The sequence below is a fragment of the Schistocerca nitens genome, chromosome 5 (assembly GCF_023898315.1).
Source record: "Schistocerca nitens isolate TAMUIC-IGC-003100 chromosome 5, iqSchNite1.1, whole genome shotgun sequence".
Lineage (NCBI taxonomy): Eukaryota > Metazoa > Arthropoda > Insecta > Orthoptera > Acrididae > Schistocerca > Schistocerca nitens.
Window position 1 is genome coordinate 738,974,140 of NC_064618.1, and position 22,078 is coordinate 738,996,217.

The window sequence follows — 22,078 nt, forward strand, 5'->3', positions numbered from 1 at the left end:
TCACAATGTTTTGCAGATAGTTACAACTTTTCCCACAGTTTAATGTAGAATATAGAAATTAGATTTCACATAAGTATTACTTTTAGGTTCCAAAATAAACAATTCTTTAGCATTCCATCCAAAAGAAGCTTCAGCTTCCACAATACAGTCCATTCCAAGAATTATATTTTCTTCCAGACTGGGTATCACTAAGCATCCATGTTCAAAGGCTTTGCCTTCTATACTAAATGCTGAAAGTACCCGAGATTTTACCAATTTGCTTTCCTTACGTGTAGCTTCTCTTATCTTTACATCTACAATGGGCATTTCCACAAAATTTTAACTATATTTAATCTTGTCCCTAAACTGTTCAGATATAGCACAAATTGGGCTACCTGTATCAATCAAACAGTTCCCTTCCCACTGATCTATCTTAATCTTAATGTAGGGACATCCAAAATCTGAATAATCATCTCTGTTATTAGACACTTCATGTAAGTGAACACTTTCAGTTTCATCAAATGCTACATCCACACTGTTTTTGCAGGGTTTTGTCAGCTTTACTGGTATCATAGCATTACTTTGGTCACACATGTTGTCAGGTAAAGATTGAACACTGTGAGGTAATGGGCAAATTGTTGCGCCCTGAAAATATTCTAATTTGGAGTTGGTGTGGCTGCAAGGGCTGCTCGGCCAGTGTAATGGTACTTTGACTTCCGCAAAGTTATAATTTACGATCGCGCACGCAGAAGAGCGCTGCGCCAGCGACCGATTTTATAAATAATTTTGTTCTTTTTTGTTTTTAAGAGCTAATGGATGTCTCTCTCTCTCTTTGTCTTGTTACGAAAGACGTGTATTTTTCCCGCTGTGTTGAATGTGCTTTTGGTGAAAATTAAAATTACATTACAATGCGATGTTGTTTCAATAGATAATGAGAAGATAATAATAATAAAAAGGTAACACCACAATTGGCGTCCTAGTGACAGGACTTGCAATCTTCGGATTTGATACAAGTGCAGTTCGGATTTGATACAAGTGCAGTTTGGATTTGATACAGGTGCAGTTATTATAAATTTTGGACATTTTATCTAATTTTAACCACTTAATAGCATCAGAAAATGAATTTGGACTAAGTCTCATTCATTTCAATTGTAATGTTACGTGCATGAAATTTACAATAATATTGTTTTCCCTGTTATTAATTTGTGTTAATTTTCATTTTCATGCTGAGGAAATTAATTTGGTAAAAAAAAAATGGGGAAAGGATAACGTTCCATAAAATAATTTGCACGGACGCGAAAGAAAAATTTTGGATTGAAAACTATATTTGACGCTACATTTGCAACATAAGACTGAAAAAAATTGGTGAGTACAGAAATTTACATTTTTCCAGTTTCAAGCAGCCATCTGTACTTCCTTTATTCCGATCCATTTATTTCGAAATTATTTTTCAAATTCTAGTTAAAATTGATTTACTACTATTATTGCAAATGATAAGTGAAGAGCATATTCACAGTCATTTATTTGTGAGAGGGACATTTCAGTACCAGTTTAATAATTCAATTTCTAATTAGAAATCATATAGAAATATCCATTTCCATAAGAGAAATTTCAATTTCAACATATCATATTTAAAAATTTTTTTTTTACCATTGGAAAATTTTATTTACAATTAATTGTGAAAACCGCAAGATGGACGCTAGACGCGTAGAAATTGTTTCCGCGGACGAGCTTAGTGAAAGTGACACATTGCAAAACATGTCCGACAGTCAAATGAATATTGAACTTAATAGGGAGGATGTTCAAGACATAATTTTACCGGATCGATTAAGACAACAACCCCTATATTTAAACAGATATACAGGCGAATGGAGAGTGAGTACTACGCGACAAAACGTGACATTGACAACGTCAACTTCAGAACCAGACATCAATCAGACACGAAAAAATGACGAAACTAAGACACAGGACTCTGACATGCTCAACCAGATCCTGAAGTTACTTGGTGACCAAAACAAAAAATTTGACACTTTAGACAAAAGATTTGACACTAAATTCGATGAACTGACACGGGACATAAAACAAAATTTTGAAAAACAGTCGAGACAAATTGCCGACTTGACAGAAACCACCAGTAGTCTTGGAAGGAAATTTACTGACTTATCAGACAAGGTTACGAGACAAGAAAAGGTATTTGTGGAATTCAGTGACGAGACAAAAACTGACTTACAACGATGTAATGAGAAATTGTTAACAGTAGTTTTTGAACAACAGAAAACCAGTACCCAAGTTGACGAATTACGACAGTCACACAATTCCGTAAAAACAAACCAAGAACACTTAGACCTGACGATTACAGACCTTTCAGACAGATTAAATGATGTAACATTGGAGCAGAAATCCTTACAGGAAAAGTTAGAAAAGCTTGAAGACAGAGCAGATGTAGCATCTTTAAAGAATGACACAACTCTAGCAGAAAAACTTGTACATGAATGCAAATTATGTGATGATTATTTAGATGAGAAGTTTGAGACAATGACACAGATCATTTTAGATAAGACAAAGGAACAAGTAAAGGGAGAAACAGATAATATTCAGAAAGAGGTACGTAAACTTAAAGAGAATGTAATACCAAGTTCGTCAGTGATACCAAAACCCATAGCAGACAACCAAAACATAAATGAGAATCATAATAATGCTAGACCCAGCACACAGCCGAAAATAGAATTACCAATGAGTGACACAAATCCCAATGAACCATTTTCAATGCTACCACAAGATCAAAATTACTATCAGACATCACCACATACTATGCACAGTTTGACACAAAATACAGGACCCATAATACCATCGGGAGTAGTTGATGAAACATTAGTACGACATGGATACTTTCAGACATTTTCATGTGATGAGAAAGACAAAGTGCATCCGATTGTTTTCATCCGCTCTTTTGATGGTATTTTCCCGAGACATTGGTTGGAGGCCGACAAAATTCGATATGTTACAAATTTGTTACGTGGAAGAGCAGCTAAGTGGGGAGCAGCAATTAAAAGACAATGTTTAACATTTGAACAGTTTGAACAAGCATTTCTTGAGGAATTCTGGTCGATCACAGAGCAGCAAAGTTTAAAACGAGAAGTATACAATCCAGAAATTTACAACCCGAAGAAAGAGACTTTACGACAATACTTTGAACGCTACCTAGACAAAACATTATATTGGACAAAACCAGCAGATTTACCAGACGTAATTAGAACACTTAAAAGCCACTTACCATTTCCTTACCGTGATAAATTAATAGGAGTGTCCGAGGACAACATAAAGAATTTTTTCAGTTATGTTGATGAGATAGATGTTGTTTACAGAGATGAGATCAGGAATTTCAATCAATTGTATCCAATCCATCCAAACAATTCGCGTACGCACAACAGAAATGACAGAGGCTATTGGAATCCGCCTCCGACACCACAACAAAACACTCAAAGAAACAATTCACACTACACTGGGACAAATCCATTCAATATTAGGAGAAACAACTCGCAGCATTGGCAAGGAAACAGTAATTATTACTATAATGGTTATCCGAACAGTAATTACAATCAGAACAATAACAGTTATATTCAAAATAACAACAGAAGAACGAACCGAAATTATAGAGATCAAAGAAGAGACGATAACAGGTACCATCCAGGATATTTTCAGAGAAACAACATCCAACAACACCCAAACATGTATTGCAGGAATAACAGTAATGACAATACCAGTTACAGTCATGGGCGAAATAATGTATGGGGAAATCACAATGGACAACCGCCACAACACAGGCAATACAGCAACCCTCAATTTGTACCTAACGGAACTCCCAATGCGGCGCGGGGTAATGTCAACAACCAAACAGCTGATACTTGGGTGACGCGCGACAGAAATGTAAATATTATTGAGTTGGGCAATGAACCCAACCCGCAGCAACAACCGAATTTGCCGGAAAACGAACGACGACCGAGCTAAGCGCTCGAGTTACGGTCAATAGGGAGCAGAGCGCAACGGAACCGACGATTTGTTTTCTCCGATATGATGACAGTAAGAAAATAGAAAAAGAATTATATCAGGATGTAGATTTTAATAGTAACAGTAAAACAAAGAAGATTATTCAGGCTATAACACGAGTTATGATTGGTAGTTATGAAGTGGAAGTAATGTTAGATACAGGAGCAGCAGCAAGTGTCATTTCAATGTCCTTATATAATGAACTCAAACAAATAATGAACATACAAACATTGCCAGTACAGAATTGTCACATTATAAGTGCCACCGGTAACAAATCAAAGAATGTGAAATTTCAAGTGCTAATTAACTTCACATTTTCAAATATACCACTCAATTACAGTTTTCTGGTAGTAGACAAATTAGTTATGCATTGCATATTAGGAATTGACTTTTTGAATGAATATCAAGCAATCATAGATTTAGGGAAAGGGAAATGTCATTTAACAGTAAACCAACAACAACTGACAATAGAGTTAACACAGGGTAAAAACTTAAACAGTAAACAAGGTAAATTTGAACAGTTACATTTTCTGTATCCACCAGCAATAAACATATGTGATTTAACTTTTAATGAAGCTGTATCTCAGGGAATTAAACCTAATAATTTATATGAGAAATGCACAGAATCTGAATATCTGACGAAGGAACAACAACTTGAATTACTTGAAGTTTTGCAGCAATTTGCTGAGGTATTTGTGGAGAAACCTGGAATTATTAGAGGCTATACTTATGAGATGGATGTTAAACCACACAAAACATACTGTAGAACATATTATAATATTCCTTGGTCAAAGAAACCCGCAGTTTTGAAAGAGATTGAAAAAATGCAAGCTTGGGGTATCATTGAAAGGTCACATTCACCATATTGCAGTCCGATCCTAGCAGTTAATAAAGAGGATGGTAGTGTAAGGTTAGTGCTGGATGCACGAGAAATTAACAAAGTTATAATCCCAATCAACACACGACCTATTAATTTGGAAGAACAACTTTTAAAATTTAATAATGTACAGTATTTAACCAATATCGACCTCCGCTCATCATTTTGGCAGGTGAACCTCCATAAAAACAGTCGTAAATACACTGCATTTCTATGTGAGGGGCGTAGTTATCAATTTTGTGTTCTACCCTTTGGTCTACGAGTGAGTGCTGGAGTATTTATTGAAGCCTTAGATGCTGTTCTTGGACCACAATTGTTATCGCAAATCACAGTTTATGTTGACGACATTGTCATTGCCACCACTACTTGGGAAGAACATGTAAATCTTTTGAAGCAACTTCTGACTAAATTTTCTGACGCAGGTGTCACTATCAATTTATCAAAGACGAAATTAGGGAGGAGAGAAATCAAATTCCTTGGTCACATCATATCAACTGAAGGCATTTATCCAGACTCAAGAAAAATTGATGCAATAAAGAATTTTCCATCCCCACAGAATCGTAAACAACTCAAAGCCTTTCTTGGTCTATCTTCATTCTTCAGGAAATTTGTACCCTACCACCTTCTTAACAGTCCACATCTTCTATCTTTACTCAAAAGAAATAATATTTGGAAATGGACAGAGTTCTGTCAGACAGATTTTGAAGCGATTAAGAATGCTTTAGTTAATGCACCGTTGTTATGTCATCCTGACATGACGTCAGACTTTTGCCTAGTAACAGATGCAAGTTCCTATGGGCTCGGAGCATTTTTATTCCAAATTCATGTAGAAGATGAACAAACAGTCATCAAACCTATAAGTTTTGCTAGCCGCACGCTCACTGAATGCGAAAAGTCATATTCAGTGACCGAGCGCGAAACACTTGCCATAGTATGGGCGTTTCGCAAGTTTCGCTACTTTCTATGGGGAAAACGTACTAAGCTTTATACTGATCATCAAGCTCTTTCTTTCCTGCTATCATGCAAGTTATTACATCCACGTCTTACACGCTGGTGTGCATCACTACAAGAATATGATTTTGATATTATATATATAAAAGGAGAATCCAACATTATAGCCGATGCTCTATCTCGTTTGCCACAAGGCCTACAAGAATTTTCAGATGTGACAGAACAAACATCAGATTTTAAAATTTTACTCATGTATGACGGTACATTTGCACCTTACTACAAAAACATGTGCAGGAAGTTAGCCATATTGCAGGACAATGATCCCAGGTGGATTCAGATAAAGAATAAATTACGTGCAGGAACAGACCCACATCTTGAAAAATATTACACGTTACACAAAGAAGTATTATTCCACCGACGAAACCCTGAATCACAGCATTGGTGTGTTTGCTTACCTGAAGCTCATGTTGATGATTTTATTTTATTTACACACAGAACTTGGGGACACTATGGTGTAACCAAATGTACAGATAAGATTATACAATATTGCTATTTTCCAAATTTAAGGCGAAGAGTATTGAGTAATATTAGGAAATGCATCATATGTCAGAAAGCCAAATATTCTAATCGCACAAGCATGAATGAATTGCACCCAATCATACCTAAGAGGCCATTACAGCTAATTTCTTTAGATATTGCAGGACCCTATCCACAAGCACGTGGAGGAATGAAATACATCCTTGCTGTGTTAGATGTTTTCACAAAGTATTTAAAATTATATGCTTTACGTTCAGTTTCTACCACTGCTATTACCAGACGTCTATTAACAGATTATTTTGTAAGAATAGGAAAACCTGAAGTTATGATCATCACGGATAATGCAGCATATTTTACCAGTTTAAAATGGAAGACATTTATTGAAGAACAGAATGTTAAACATATTTTAATTTCAAGATTTCACGCAGCAGGAAACCCAGTAGAAAGAACATTTCGAGAATTTGGACAGTTTATGAGAACACACACACCAGAGAAGCACACAAAATGGGTAGAATACCTAGCACCATTTGAACAAATAGTGAACAATTTAACTCACATTTCTACTGGATACACACCAACTGAATTAATTATGGATAAAACAGAAAGAAATGAATGGACAGACCCTCTACCTAAACTTACAGCAACAACAAATCATGTTAGTTTAGAAGAAAAGGTAAGACAAGCTTACACAACATTATGTGACAAAGCTAAGGAAAGAAAGCAGAAATATGACAGAGGTGTCAGGAAAGCACAAACATTTCAAGTTGATGAGTTAGTTTTACTAAGAACACATCCTAAACCCACAAAACTGAAACATTTAAACAGGAAATGGCAGATCTTATACTCTGGACCATACCGAATTGCAAATATTCCACACCCTGGCTGTTATTCATTAGAATATCCATTAACACATAAACCCAGAGGTCTACATCCACACAGACATTTGAAAAAATACATACAGTAAAATGTTAGCCAATGAGAAGAAGATAATTAATATGATATACAATTATGATGAGCCTATATTTAAGTTATACAGATACTTACAATCTAATGAATGCAGGTAAGTCTAGAAAGCAATGTGAACCATCCAATAGCTAATAAGATATTTGGTTATAAGAGGAGTTGCTATTGAGGCATATACACATTAGAGGAGGCATATACACATTAGAGGAGGCAGAGAACTGAACAGAATTATTTTCTTTAGGAGGCATGTGATAATAGTAATGTTGATATGAGTGATGTGAGTGACTGAATGAGATGAGTGAATGTAATTTTAGTTTAATAAGAGGATAAATAGTAATATGGAGAGAGGTAAAGTGGTGATGAATAAGAGGAAAATATATATATATATATAATGCTGAGGAATAAGTATGTTATTTTGTGAAGAATTAATAATGGATAGGTGAGAATGTTATGAGTAATATGTTGAGAGGAGAGAAACTAGATTTGAACGCTATATCACATGTACTCTTGGAATACATAATGAAAGTAGTGGAAAGAAAATTATTTATTGAAAGATTGGTATGCCTGAGATAATAACTTATGTGGTGTCTTATATATTCTTATAACTAAAGGTGAAAGTATAGATTTATGTGGAAAGAATTATTTACAGCAGCCACTGTTGGAAATATACCAGAAGATTTAAATCTATAACACTTTAACACTAATCTAATGGGAACTTGTAATGAAATTTTTGGAGTTATGTAGGCTTGACACTTCAGATTGGAAGAATTATTTAAGAGAACATATTTAGCAGTCATCTAATGACATAATTAAAGCTCGTCTACTGAACTGAACTAATGCACCATTAAATAGAAAGGAGAATAAGGAGAAAACAAAACGTCAGTCCTCTGTTGCGGCTCATACTTTCATCCCTCCCTTAGAAAAATTTATACATGTTGATAAAATATTTGACATTATATAATTCGTGATTATCTGACAGTATGGAGAGACACACACATATTTATTTATGAATAGAATTTTACAGGTACCACAAGGTAAATACAGAATGGATATACAGCATGGAACGCAGCAGCAATTATCTAAGAAGATTTATTTATCTATTAAGTAAAACATTTATTTATATTACTTGATACTCATGAAAGGAAGGAGATGAACTACACAAACTTTATAGGAACATGATTGACTTGAACTATATATATACTTACCACACTGATGTACATACTTGTAGGATCCTAAGATATTTAGAGGGGCACCACTCTTAGAAATGATGATAGAGGGGTACCATTCTTAGAAACAGCAATAGTGGGGACACCACACTTAGAAACGGTATTAGGTATAGGAACTTTTACATTATATTAAGTTAACATGTATTTTATTTATCATATTTTATTTTGTGTAGTCCACTGTAGGGGATGACTTTACTAGTATTTATGAAGTAGTCAGCAACCATCCCATGAACCTATCCTCCTACAGAGGGCTGTCTTGAAGCTTGAAATATGTGTAAATTTTATTCCAGGAGCAAGATGAATTTTAAGTTGAATATTCTAGCGAGTTGCCACAATTATCTTCAAATGTTGCAAGTGTAACGAAAAAAAAAAAAAATAAAATAATAAAAAAAAATTAAAAAAAAATAAAAAAAAGGAGCTAACAAATAGAATGTATATTGCAATCTGAATGTAATGTAATTCACATGTCAGCACAATGGTATTGAATGTAACGTAAAAATTGACTATATTTTTTCATTTAATTCTGTATATGTACTATATGACAACAATGTATCTCGTGTAATGATTAATTGTAAATATTTGTATATTTATGTACTTTACGTAAGAAATGTATTTTAAGGAGATGTTAATGAGCTGCAAAGGACTTGTGAATGTAGCACATGATTCATATAAATGCAACTGAAAATGCAAAGAAGAAACCAACGTGATGGAACACTGGTCAAGCAATATGTACGTAGTGTCAATATGCTTTGAAGTGTATGGTGTTGTGGAAGCCGGCAGGTCTTCAGGTTGGTGTAAAAGACAAGCTCATCACCTGTCGTAGGCAGTGAGGTGTTTCCTGTGCCCTCATTGACCATTTATACCCCGGTAGACGCCACCAAAATTCGACTGCTGGAGATCACAATTTCGTGTTGACACATTGAACAAACTTTGGATTTTCTTCAAGTCACACGCAAGAGATCTAGGCAGTATACACACACTCAGAATCCGATACTACGTTTACAGACATTGGAGCAATATAATAGAAACATTTATTGTTCGAATTAATTCCATTGTAAACACGAATCATGTGAACTGAATTCAAACGCTGTGCTAAGCAACGATAATACGCTGCAATTCAAAGACATTAATGTTACGACTCCTAAAGAAGATACACACCAAAAAGACTGTATACAAAGACTGATATGCAAAGAGCATTGTGCACAGAAATATTTTTTGTAATATGTAAATTTCTTATTTTCTCATATATATATATGTATCTATGTAAATTTTCTATACTGCCACGCTCGCTTGCGGAGCGTGTCAGTAGAGGAGGCATTGTAATGGTACTTTGACTTCCGCAAAGTTATAATTTACGATCGCGCACGCAGAAGAGCGCTGCGCCAGCGACCGATTTTATAAATAATTTTCTTCTTTTTTTTTTTTACTTTTGCGTACTTTTTTTGTTTTTAAGAGCTAATGGATGTCTCTCTCTCTCTTTGTCTTGTTACGAAAGACGTGTATTTTTCCCGCTGTGTTGAATGTGCTTTTGGTGAAAATTAAAATTACATTACAATGCGATGTTGTTTCAATAGATAATGAGAAGATAATAATAATAAAAAGGTAACACCACACCAGCCAGGGTGCCGAATGTTAGCCGGACTAGAGGGGTAGCCCCAGCGCATGGTCCAGCCATGTGGCTGGGAATTCCATTGTGTTGCTGTGTCACTGGGAGTGTCAAAGATGGCGGACTTTGTGAACACAGTTTGTATAGAAATTAATAGTAGCCAGATGAATCATGATAACTCAAAAAGAAACATGTACATTACCATTATTTGCACAATGATTCTGATGGTGTAATCAGATTTTCAATATATTTATTAGTTTAAAGTTCAGTATCTGATGATAAATTATACAAGTAACACCCAGCAACGAATTTCCAAAATCTAAATGATTCATCTGATTTTGTCTTTAGAAAGATATTAATGTAAACGTAAATTGGTATAAATTACAGGCATGTAACTTAAATAATACGTGAGTTATTGGAAGTCCAAGTGGCTGATTACTGTTGATCACATCAGGCCATCAGTACTCCACAGTCACACAAAAAAAAAAGGTAGCAGCATACTTATAAATATATCATAAATATATCTAGATCTTTGTTTATATCTAATATATACTATTCACGAATAAATTGGTCAAATATTTACTGTGTTTTAGAAAGTACAGAGACATTAGGCTACTGGCCTACCTTTTGTTCTATTCCTTTGATATATGATTATTTAATTTGTTTATGTGTCTAATAATGTGTGTTAGAGCGTGTTTATGCTCCAGCTGTAAGAATATTTATTTAATATCAAGTTATTCAAATGTAAATCCAGTATTTTGAATGTGTTTCATTATGTATGTGTGGGTGCATTGGCTTGAAGACATAGCGCGAGCACTTTAGCCAATCACAGCACTCGTGAATGGAGAGTCTGGATGGAAGTGAGTTTGGAAGAGGGCGGTAGTTCTGGACAGTACAGAACAGGACACGGGAAGTGCTGAATGCGACAGCATGATGGACGTGGATTTGACGGAAATACTAGGACAGTGAAGCAGTTTGCATGAGGTCACGGAGGATAGAAATATTTGAGAGTGCTGACCTGTGCTCTTGTGTGATTTCTGTGGCTTCTGCAGTGATGTCGTACTGTGCATTCAGAAGTGAATATCTTGTGAGCTATGTTGTTGTTCATAACTGATTATGTGAAGTGGGAATCTATTGTTTCCCTGTTATTCAACTTATATTTTATTTAAATGCCGGACCATCGATACCAATAAGTGTTTTGCAGAAATATACCACATTCTCAAAAGTACTTCTACTATCGTACTCATCACTTAAAGTTGTTGAGATAGTACCTGCAGATTTTATTTAATTGCAATCTTTCATTTATAAATTTATATGTTACTTTCATAATTCGCAATTGCCAAGTGACAGAAACCTTCGACCAATCGATTCATGTGTGTATTCTTATCGTATACTGTAGACTCAGCAGTATTTGGCCTGTAATGCTGCAACTACGTATCCCAGCCCCTAGACAACAAAACCAGCCAAAACTTTTAATATTTCAACTCTGAGTCAGAGATTACATAGTTGAGGCCAACACCACCACACCATCATTAATTTTTTTATTATGTTTTTGAAAGCCCGAGGTTGGGGGCTCGTCCAGGATTTGTGCCCTGCAAAGTGGTAATTCCTTTGCTCTCTGTTATTCAGCATAATGTGTGAAGTGTAAAAACGTTTGCAAAACCAGTAGAGATTTCTGTAGAGTGAACCTCTGACAAAACAAAGTGTGAAATTGGTTTTTTTCAGAAATAGGTTTCTGGAAATAGTGAATTTATGCAGCTATTTTCACAACCAGCACATGATATCGATGGAGATCCTAATCTATCACATTAAAGGCAATTTGCATGAGGGCTCAGAGTCTAAATAAGTTGAGTGCAGGGAACAGTTAGTGGTTAGTGCATTTAATGGACAGTGGTATTGGAAATGGGTGGAACACGCAGTAACCGGTGGCAGCTACAATTACATCAGGCGACTTCTCCAGTGGCGGACACAGTCCAGCAGCAGTACAACAGCAGTGTCTCCGAGTACTCCAGGGCAGTCTTCAACGCCGTCTTCCACTACAACCGATGGCATCACCATGGCAGATGGAACCATCTCAGATCAGATAAATGCCTGCACAAATAGTGAGACAATGTGTGACTCTGAAGTTCAAGCTCCACTTATAGATCTCGTGAATATAAAACAGTCACCCTGTATGCGTAATTCTGAAAGCAGAAGTGAGCCGGTTAGTCTGAAATCAGAGCGTGAAAGTGTAACTAGTAGGAATTCAGGCAAGAGGAATGAATGTAGGGGAAATATGATGCCTCAGCTAATGCAAATGACCCAGGGAATGGCAAACAATATCAGTGCAGTTTGATCAGATATGGGTACATTGGGAACAGGTATGGGAACATTGCAAACAGTTATGGACACAATTCAGACTGATATGGGTACAATGTGAACTGGAATAGGTTCTGCTGTGAAAGAGGAAGTTGAATAAATATGGGTAACCTTGAAAAAGCAATTGATGATAAATTAAAATGTGTTCAAGTGGATATGGGGAAAATTACAGATGAAGTTGTAATAGTAAAATCTAAAATAGAATCAGTGGAGAAAGATCTTGAGAAAATGGATAAGGTACCAATGGAACTTGGGGCTGAGGTAAGCAAATGCATAAAATTGCAAGATGCTCATAAAAGCAATGTAAATTTAGCAGTTAGTGACATTGCCAATCGTGTAGGTGATGGGGAGAAAGAAGTGGGTAACATTAAAGATAAAGTAGAGTCCAGTATCACTAGTGAAAATGAATTTAAAAAACAAATGCAACAGATAAAAAGTGATTTAAATTTGTTAGCCTCCCAACAAGTCATGGTGGTTATAAATATCCCTTGGCCAAATACTGGGTCTGTGAAATGAAATGTTACACAGATGACGGAAGATATCACCCAGTCAATTTCTTGGCTGCATGTAGGGACACTTTTGTTCACGGCATGTCAGACAAAGCAAAAATAAAGTACATTAAACAGCATTTGGAGGGAGACCCACAGCCTTGGGCAAATTTTAGATGTAGTTTGTGCAAATCCTACAAAGAGTTTGAAAAATGTTTTTTGAATAAATTTTTGGAGCGAGGCAAAACAGACACAGATCCAAAATTAATTCTTAAATGGGACGAGTTACATGTATGGTAATGGTATGATGAGAGATTTTTGCAAGCACGAACTTGGCAAACTTATGCATGTGAAAATTCTGTTGGGGGTTTTAACAGAAATAACCACATTAAAAAGGTGATTATCCGAAAATTTGCAGGGGGATCTTGTCCATAGACCTTGTGATTCTGTGGATGAATTTGTAGAAAAATTAGAAAGGGCTTTGAAGTTCAAACCTCAGAGCAAACCAGGTGGGAGAGAATGAGATTTTCACTCTGCAGCAGAGTGTGCACTGATATGAAACTTCCTGAGGGATTAAAACTGTGCCGGACCGAGACTCGAATGCGGGACCTTTGCCTGCAGGGAAGTGCTCTACCCACTGAGCTACCCAAGCACGACTCACGACCCGTCCTCACAGCTTCAAGTCTGCCAGTACCTCGTCTCTTAACTTCCAAACTTCACAGAAGGTCTTCTGCGAACCTTGCAGAACTAGCACTCCTGAAAGAAAGGATATTGCGGAGACATGGCTTAGCCACAGCCTGGGGGATGTTCCCAGAATGAGATTTTCACTCTGCAGTGGAGTGTGCACAGATCTTCCTGGCAGATTAAAACTGTTTCTGGAGAAGAGAAATTTGTTAACATAGAGTATAGATTTAAGTGTCAGGAAGTCATTTCTGAGAGTATTTGTATGGAGTGTAGCCATGTATGGAAGTGAAACATGGACGATAAATAGTTCAGACAAGAAGAGAATAGAAGCTTTCAAAATGTGGTGCTATGGAAGAATGCTGAAGATGAGATGGGTAGGTCACATAACTAATGAGGAGGTGTTGAATAGAATTGGGGAGAAGAGGAATTTGTGGCACAACTTGACGAGAAGGAGGGATCGGTTGGCAGAACATGTTCTGAGGCATCAAGGGATCACCAATTTAGTATTGGAGGGCAGCGTGGACGGTAAAAATCGTAGAGGGAGACCAAGATATGAATACACTAAGCAGATTCAGTAGGATGTAGGCTGTAGTATGTACTGGGAGATGAAGCAGCTTGCACAGGATAGAGTGGCATGGAGAGCTGCATCAAACCAGTCTCAGGACTGAAGACCACAACAACAACAACAACATAAACTGCAAATAAACATATCATTGTCCTTTCTTGTTCTGCAACAGACAAAACTTCATTATCAGTCAACAGATCATGGTTGACAAAAACTTTTTTCTTATCTTCACTTTCTCTTGTTGTCGGCTACATTTCACACATTTGAGGTATATTCTTAAGGCTGAAATTTTTATTTTGTGGGTTCCAGTTGAACTTAATTATTGATGAAATTCCTTCTGTTGCTGTGACTTTCTTTCATTTTATCCCATTATTCTATATCACACTGACTTTACAATTTTCACTTCAAACCACAAATTACATTGTTATTGACAAAGCTAAAAAATACTTCTGTTTCCATCAGAGGCATGCCACTACTCCTTACATTCTGCGGTACTCACAATATTCAAAAAAGTTTACAAACTAAAAGAGTTTGCAAACTTTCTTGACAAGAGGAGGATCTTCACTAAGTTATATCATTATTTTGTAAAAGAATCCAGAAAAACGTGTAATAATTAGCACTAGATTGATTAACTATGTAGTGGTTAATAAAAAAAAAGAGAAGAAAAATAGAAGAGAAGAAAAGAAAAAGAAAAATGTTGAAAATGTGGGAAGAAATCGTGAATAAAAAGGGGGTTTTAAAATCGTAAATGACCGTGAAAAAAGGAAAGAATGAAATGCAAATCGGACTTCGTATTACAGAAAATCTATTGGACTTCGTTATTCGGAAAAGCTATTGTTGGGGTGGTCCTTGTGGCGTTTTTGAGCAAAAGTTAAACCAATTTCCACTACAAAAATTTTTGAAAAAGAACAGAGAACAACAAAATGTAACTGACAGGGGGAAATGGCGTAGCTTTGAGTTCATTCTTTACCAGGTTAACATGTCTTCTTTCGGGCGGCGTCCAGGTCTTCAAAAATCTCCTTCATTTCTGCGTAAAAAAACTGCTCCGAAATCTTGCAATAGTCCAGGAATCACTAATTTATACCAATTAAAATCATCTTGATACTGTATGCAATTTAATTCACTTTGCTACTTCCATCCTCCGAATTTCTTAACAACTTCCACAATGTCTACACATTACAATCAGATCAAGATTAGCCATTACGTTTTTTACGTCAGCATCAGATCACGTCTGCCTTAAGCTTCGGCTAGCAAGAGACAATTAAGAAACGAATAGAAAACAAAAAAAGTTACGATTTTAGTAGTTTCTCTGCCGTCGAGCGCTCACACCGCTGCGACGATATATTTTTTATCTGAGGGAACGAGTGTAGCGCGGCGAAATTCAAAGTCCCGCTACATCGCCCCCTCGACTGTCACGCTAAAACATTTAGCGTGGCAGGCTAGCAAACCTAAAAGTCAATATATGCATATTTTCATTGGAAAGGCCACGTGCATCCATAGGGGATAATCTTTCCCAACACTTACTTTCTAAACCTATATACTAAATACAATTACTACAGTTTGGATCCTTTGTACACAGTTAATAAATGTATTTACATACAGATTGTTTGAAAAAGCTGCTCGCCAGCGCAGTTAATGTTGTGTGCCCCCAGCGTTGGTTTCCCAATGCATCTCTGGCAGCACGTAGTCTTTGCGCACGCGCAGTAGCATCACTGAATTTCGCGTGCGGCAGTTTCAAAATTGCTGTGTTATGACAGTCTTGAACAGTATTCACTTTCACATAGTGTTCATTACAAGTTGTTATTCTAGCATAAATGGCGTGTTAAGTCCGGTGACACCATAAGATTGAGCGTGTGCGTGATCTGAAGCAATGTCTATGTCTTCTGTTACGACACAACACTCCAGGCCCTTGTGCGTTTTCATGACTATTGTTCCCGGGGCATATATGGTCGATGTAGTTTTTAGCCTCCACATCGCCTACGACAGGCGCTGAGTTTATTGTCCCCAAAGCATCTGAAGGCCGGCCAGGAACAACGGCGTCGATGTTCGCAAAGGTAGGTGTTTCACCACATTGTTTACACTTGCCAACAAACGTTCATTTGCAGTGTGAAAATCCTCATTATCGTCGAAGTAAATTGCAGTTCATATCGATTTACAAACAGTTATTTGGTTTACGCGCCATAAGTTTCACAAACAACACAAAATTCGTCGTTTATAACGTTCACTGTTTAACACAGTTTGCAACACTTTTTGTCACATTTACATTTTAACAGTTCACTTTGTCCAAGCATGTTTACATCGTTAATTCTGAAAGCTTACATTTCGTGGTCACATTTCAAAATATGTTGACAATATGCAAAGTTTTTATACATATACAAATACATATAAATTTACAAGAATATGCATGTGAAATATTTACACTAAAAAATTATACTAAGTCCCATTGGCTTTCTTTTATTGGGGTATTAATATTTTATATTCAGGTTTGGGTGTGCCAAGGGATGTAAGACTTAATGTTTAAAAGCACGGGCTTTCCTTCACTTATTATTTATCTCTTTCTTTTGATTCCATTTCTTGGCTAGTGGTTGACCAGGCTTGTAATGCCATACTCAGTTTTCTTCATGTCTTTTTATTCATACCTGAAAGTTTACTGTCACACAATATATTCTTACATTCCATAAACAAACAATACCCAGCTGCAGGAGGTGGTAGGATAATGGAGAAAGAAAGAAAGATAGACTGGAAGAAACTATTCACTATTCTTAGAATCGGGACGAATACCTTCCGGCGAGACAATATGGCCTAAAAACTTGATTTCACGCCTTCCTACTTTGGACTTAGAAAGATTTACTGTGACTCCAGCTTGTGAAAATTTAAATAAAATTTGCTGTAACAGATCAATATGTTCCTCCCACGTATTTGTTGCCACGACAATATCATCGACGTACGCCGTGACGCGTGACGACAAACACGGGCCGAGAACGGCTTCAAGCGCCTCGATGAACACGCCCGCGCTTACGCGCAAACCAAAAGGCAACACACAAAACTGATAACTGCGTCCTTCACAAAGGAAAGCAGTGTATTTACGTCTGTCATTGTGAAGGGACACCTGCCAGTACGATAAGCGGAGGTCAATATTAGTTAGGTATTGTACATTATAAAATTATAGCAACTGTTCATCCAAGTTGACGGGTCTTGTGTTAACTGGTATAATAATTTTTTTGATTTCACGTGCGTCTAGCACCAATCTGACATTGCCATCTTGCTTGCCTACCGCCCTGATAGGACTGCAATAAGGGGAATGTGATTTTTCTATGGCACCCCAGGTCAACATACGCTCGATTTCACGTAAAACTGCAGGTTTCTTCGCCCATGGAATATTATAATGTGTCCTACAATAAGTCTGATGTGGCTTAACATCCATTTTGTAGCTATAACCTCTGATTACACCAGGCCTCTCACTGAAAACTTGTGCATAATCACATAATAATTTGTACAGTTGTTCTTGCTGTTGTTTCGTTAAATAGTCAGATTCGACACATTTCTGATACAATAAATCCTGCTCAGTGTCCTGATAGTCTGAATCTTCAGGTGTTAAATTACATACACTAACTTGGGTAGGATATACCAATTGAAATCCCTAGGATGCAGTGTACGATAAGCTTGTCTACAATCAGAAAATTACACTTGAACTGTGTATTGGAAAATGTGAAGTTAACAAGGGCTTGCATGTGTATGTTCTTAGATTTAGTACCTGTGGCACTAACAACGTGGCAATTCTGTACAGGTAATATAGGTATGTTTATAATTTGTTTCAATTCATTATAGAATGCGGTTGACATCACACTTGCAGCAGCACCAGTATCGAATAAAATTTGTACATCATAATCGTTAAACTTAATCCATGCCGTAGCTTGTATGAATTCTTTAACACAACTGTCTGATTTAATGTTTATCTCGTCGGTTAATTCCTGTTCTGCTGTCATTTTGTCATCGTACCTGAGGAAACAAACCGTCTCAGCCGTTGCGCTCTTACAACACCTCACGACCGAAGCACGAGCGCTTAGCTCGGTCGTCGACTGTTTTCCGTCGTCTGCTGTGTTTGGCCGGGTTCATTGACCAGCTCCACTATGTTTACATTCCGGCCGGTTGGCGCCCACGCGTCAGCTGATGGCGCGCCGCAATTGTTATTGCTACTTCGTGGCGGGGAGTGCATAACTGTACTAGGGAACGGGGGCGGATTCCGTGGAGGGTTATGATTTGTCATGCGTGAATTTTGTGTGTTCCACATATTCTGTCGGTGATTGTTGGGATTGCAATTGTTTTGGTTGTAATTATGTCTGTTATATGTCATGTTCCTGTCAAAGTAGCCCGGGTTGTACCGGTTATTCTCACGTCTCCTATTGTTGTTGTTGTTGTACTGTCTGTAATTTTCATTTTGCTTGTAGTTACCATTTTGATATGGGTGATAATTATTGTTATTATTATTATTCCACGAATATCTGCGGTTGTTCCTGCTGTCATACACGTTTCCATTTGAATATGTTTCGCGCGCAGGCATCGTATTGTGTCGCGGCGCGGACGGATGGTTCCACCAACCACCGTCACTACGGTTCCTTTGGGGTGGGTGCTGATTTTGGTTACTAATATGATTAAAATTTGAACGGCGTGAATAACCTCTGTAAACTACGTCCATTTGATCTAAGAAGTTTAAGAAAGTCTTAACGTCATTCTCCAGTACTCCTATTAATCTGTCTCGGTATGGAAAGGGTAAGTGGCTCTTTAAAGTGTCAATTATCGCTGGCAAGTCGGCTGGTTTGGACCAGTACAGTGTCTTGTCTAGGTACCTCTGAAAGTATTGTCTTAATGTCTCTTTTTTAGGGTCATAGGTCTCGGGGTTGCACACTTCTCTCCTTAGACTCTGTTGCTCATTCTCGGACCAGAATTCGTCCAAGAAGGCTTGTTCGAACTGATCAAACATAAGGCACCGCCGTTTCATAGCGGCACCCCACTTAGCTGCTAGTCCTCTCATGAGATTGGTGACGTATCTGATTTTATCGACTTCTGACCAACTACGTGGAAAAACACCGTCAAATGATCTAATAAACACAATAGGGTGGACTTTGTGCTTGTCCTCACTGGAAAATGTCTGGAAATACCCATGTCTTACAAACGTGTCATCGGTCATGCCGGTTGGCATAACTGTATTGACGTAGTTTGTGTCACTTGCTACTCTAGGTGTCGTACCGTAATATTGCTCGTTTGGTGGAAAAGAAAGCTCCACATTGTAATTTTGATTGGAAATAGGTGATTTCACAATAGGTGTTCTGTCTGTGTCATTAGCCATGGTTTTAGCTGTTTTGTCGTTTCCTAGCGATACGTTTGCACCAATCGCCAAACATGGCACAACATTATCTCGTAATTTTGTCACTTCGTCTTCTATGTGTTTTGCCTCGTCTTTAACATGTGTCTTTGCTTTTGAAAGTATGTCCTGTGTAATTGTTTCAAGTTTTTCGTCCAGATAATCGTCACACAATTTACATTCATGTACAATTCTCTCGGCCATGTTGGTGTCGTTGTTTAGTGATGCGAGGTCCGCTCGGTCTTCTAATTTTTCTATCTTTTCTTTGAGGTGGGTTTGTTCAAGAACTACCATTGTGAGTTGTTGGGTAATATTTCCCACTTCTTCAGTCAGCTTTTCTTGGGTGGAGCTAGCTGAAGTGTGGGCCTGAGCTAACTCTTCCACACGAGTGTTCACTTCCTGCTGCACATTAACTATTTGAGTTAACTGATTCTCACATCGGGTGATATTGTGTTTTGTTTCGTGTGTGAATGTAACCAAAGTTTCTGCCTGTTTAGTGACTCGATCGGACAATGTCTCAAATCGCTGGCTGAGCTGTTGAGTGGTGTTATTTAATTCTGTCATCTGTTTTGTCGTCCGTTCAAAATTTTCGGTCATAGTATGGTTTAATATGTCAATTTTCTGAGTAACGTCTCGTTTCATGTCTGCAAATAACTCTAATAGTCGGTCCAGTTTGTCAGTATTCTGTGTCCGATTTGTGTCACATTGCTGAATTTGTCTCATATTCGGTTCTGGCATTGATGTTAACAATGGCGCTGACGGTCTAGTCTCGCGTCCATTCCACATTTCGTCATTTAAAGTCGCCATCTGTGTATTATCACATATGTTGCGAGTTTGAGGCAAAATCATTGCATTTATCTGTGAACTGGTCCATGGAGGGAAACGCGGACTTTCTTGTTGGTTGAAAGATGAACCTACTTCACTTAACTCATCTGCCGAAACTATCTCTACCTTACCGCGTTCCATTGTAATAGGATGTATAATCGTAAGTAAAAAAGGGAATAATATAAGTCTGATTAATAAAGATTTGACTCAAATTTAGGTTGACATATTTTCTCGTCAATGTAAATGATTGCTCTATTGCAAACAATGGTTGAGAAAGAAGCAGCAGGGCGGACAAAATTTTTCGTAACAAATGACTGTTTGGCGGTCAAATTCACGATCTTCATATGCAGCTACAACAATACTATAATTACCACAAACTACAATAAAGATAGATAATTTTGGAAAAATCTAGAAGAAAACTACAGGATACGTGGAAAGGGAAAAATGGATTCTGCAGTTGGCTATTGCATGTTTGAATGAAACATAATTGTGTGACTCACCATTAAATTTTCTGTCCTGCAGCGGCTGGTCAATCACTTCTGCGTAAATCGTATTCGTCAAAATATGGATTTTCTTAATACATCTCCATCGGATGACCACCACAAGGTCTCAAAATAACAGTTTTGCATCAATATATGCCATGAAAAGAAAAACAGATTGAATTAGCTACAAAAATTCTTTACAATATTGTTGTATAATCATTTGCTTAGGTACAATAAAGTTGGTGTTTTCGTTACCATTTAAACTTCAGGATTTTTTGTTATTCTCTGTTGGGAAAAAATACAAAGTAAAGTTTCAAATTTGCTCAAAAACGACACATCCGAAAATTGCGTCCTGTCGCGGGAGCCAGTTGTAGTGGTTAATAAAAAAAGAGAAGAAAAGAAAAAGAAAAATGTTGAAAATGTGGGAAGAAATCGTGAATAAAAAGGGGGTTTTAAAATCGTAAATGACCGTGAAAAAAGGAAAGAATGAAATGCAAATCGGACTTCGTATTACAGAAAATCTATTGGACTTCGTTATTCGGAAAAGCTATTGTTGGGGTGGTCCTTGTGGCGTTTTTGAGCAAAAGTTAAACCAATTTCCACTACAAACATTTTTGAAAAAGAACAGAGAACAACAAAATGTAACTGACAGGGGGAAATGGCGTAGCTTTGAGGTCATTCTTTACCAGGTTAACATGTCTTCTTTCGGGCGGCGTCCAGGTCTTCAAAAATCTCCTTCATTTCTGCGTAAAAAAACTGCTCCGAAATCTTGCAATAGTTCAGGAATAACTAATTTATACCAATTAAAATCATCTTGATACTGTATGCAATTTAATTCACTTTGCTACTTCCATCCTCCGAATTTCTTAACTTCCACAATGTCTACACATTACAATCAGATCAAGATTAGCCATTACGTTTTTTACGTCAGCATCAGGTCTCGCCTGCCTTAAGCTTCGGCTAACAAGAGACAATTAAGAAACGAATAGAAAACAAAAAGAAGTTACGATTTTAGTAGTTTCTCTGCCGTCGAGCGCTCATACCCCTGCGACGAGATATTTTTTATCTGAGGGAACGAGTGTAGCGCGGCGAAATTCAAAGTCCCGCTACAACTAATACTATCAAATT

At 37.2% G+C, this 22,078-nt stretch overlaps 1 protein-coding gene and 1 long non-coding RNA gene across 2 annotated transcripts in view; both read right to left on the reverse strand.

Annotated features, from left to right (window-relative positions):
• Positions 1-9,671, reverse strand: part of LOC126260209 (uncharacterized) — a 31,047-nt gene extending 21,376 nt beyond the window's left edge. Inside the window, exon 1 of the long non-coding RNA XR_007546628.1 lies at positions 9,395-9,671. This is a non-coding gene — a long non-coding RNA (uncharacterized LOC126260209). The remainder of the gene's footprint in view (positions 1-9,394) is intronic.
• An 8,673-nt stretch (positions 9,672-18,344) lies between these two features.
• LOC126260688 (probable serine/threonine-protein kinase DDB_G0267686) lies at positions 18,345-20,609 on the reverse strand. The gene is made up of 2 exons (XM_049958024.1): positions 19,289-20,609; positions 18,345-18,982 (listed from the first exon to the last, which is right to left on the reverse strand). Exons 1-2 carry the CDS (start codon positions 20,607-20,609, stop codon positions 18,345-18,347), a joined length of 1,959 nt encoding a protein of 652 aa, XP_049813981.1.
• Between the last annotated feature and the right edge of the window lie 1,469 nt (positions 20,610-22,078).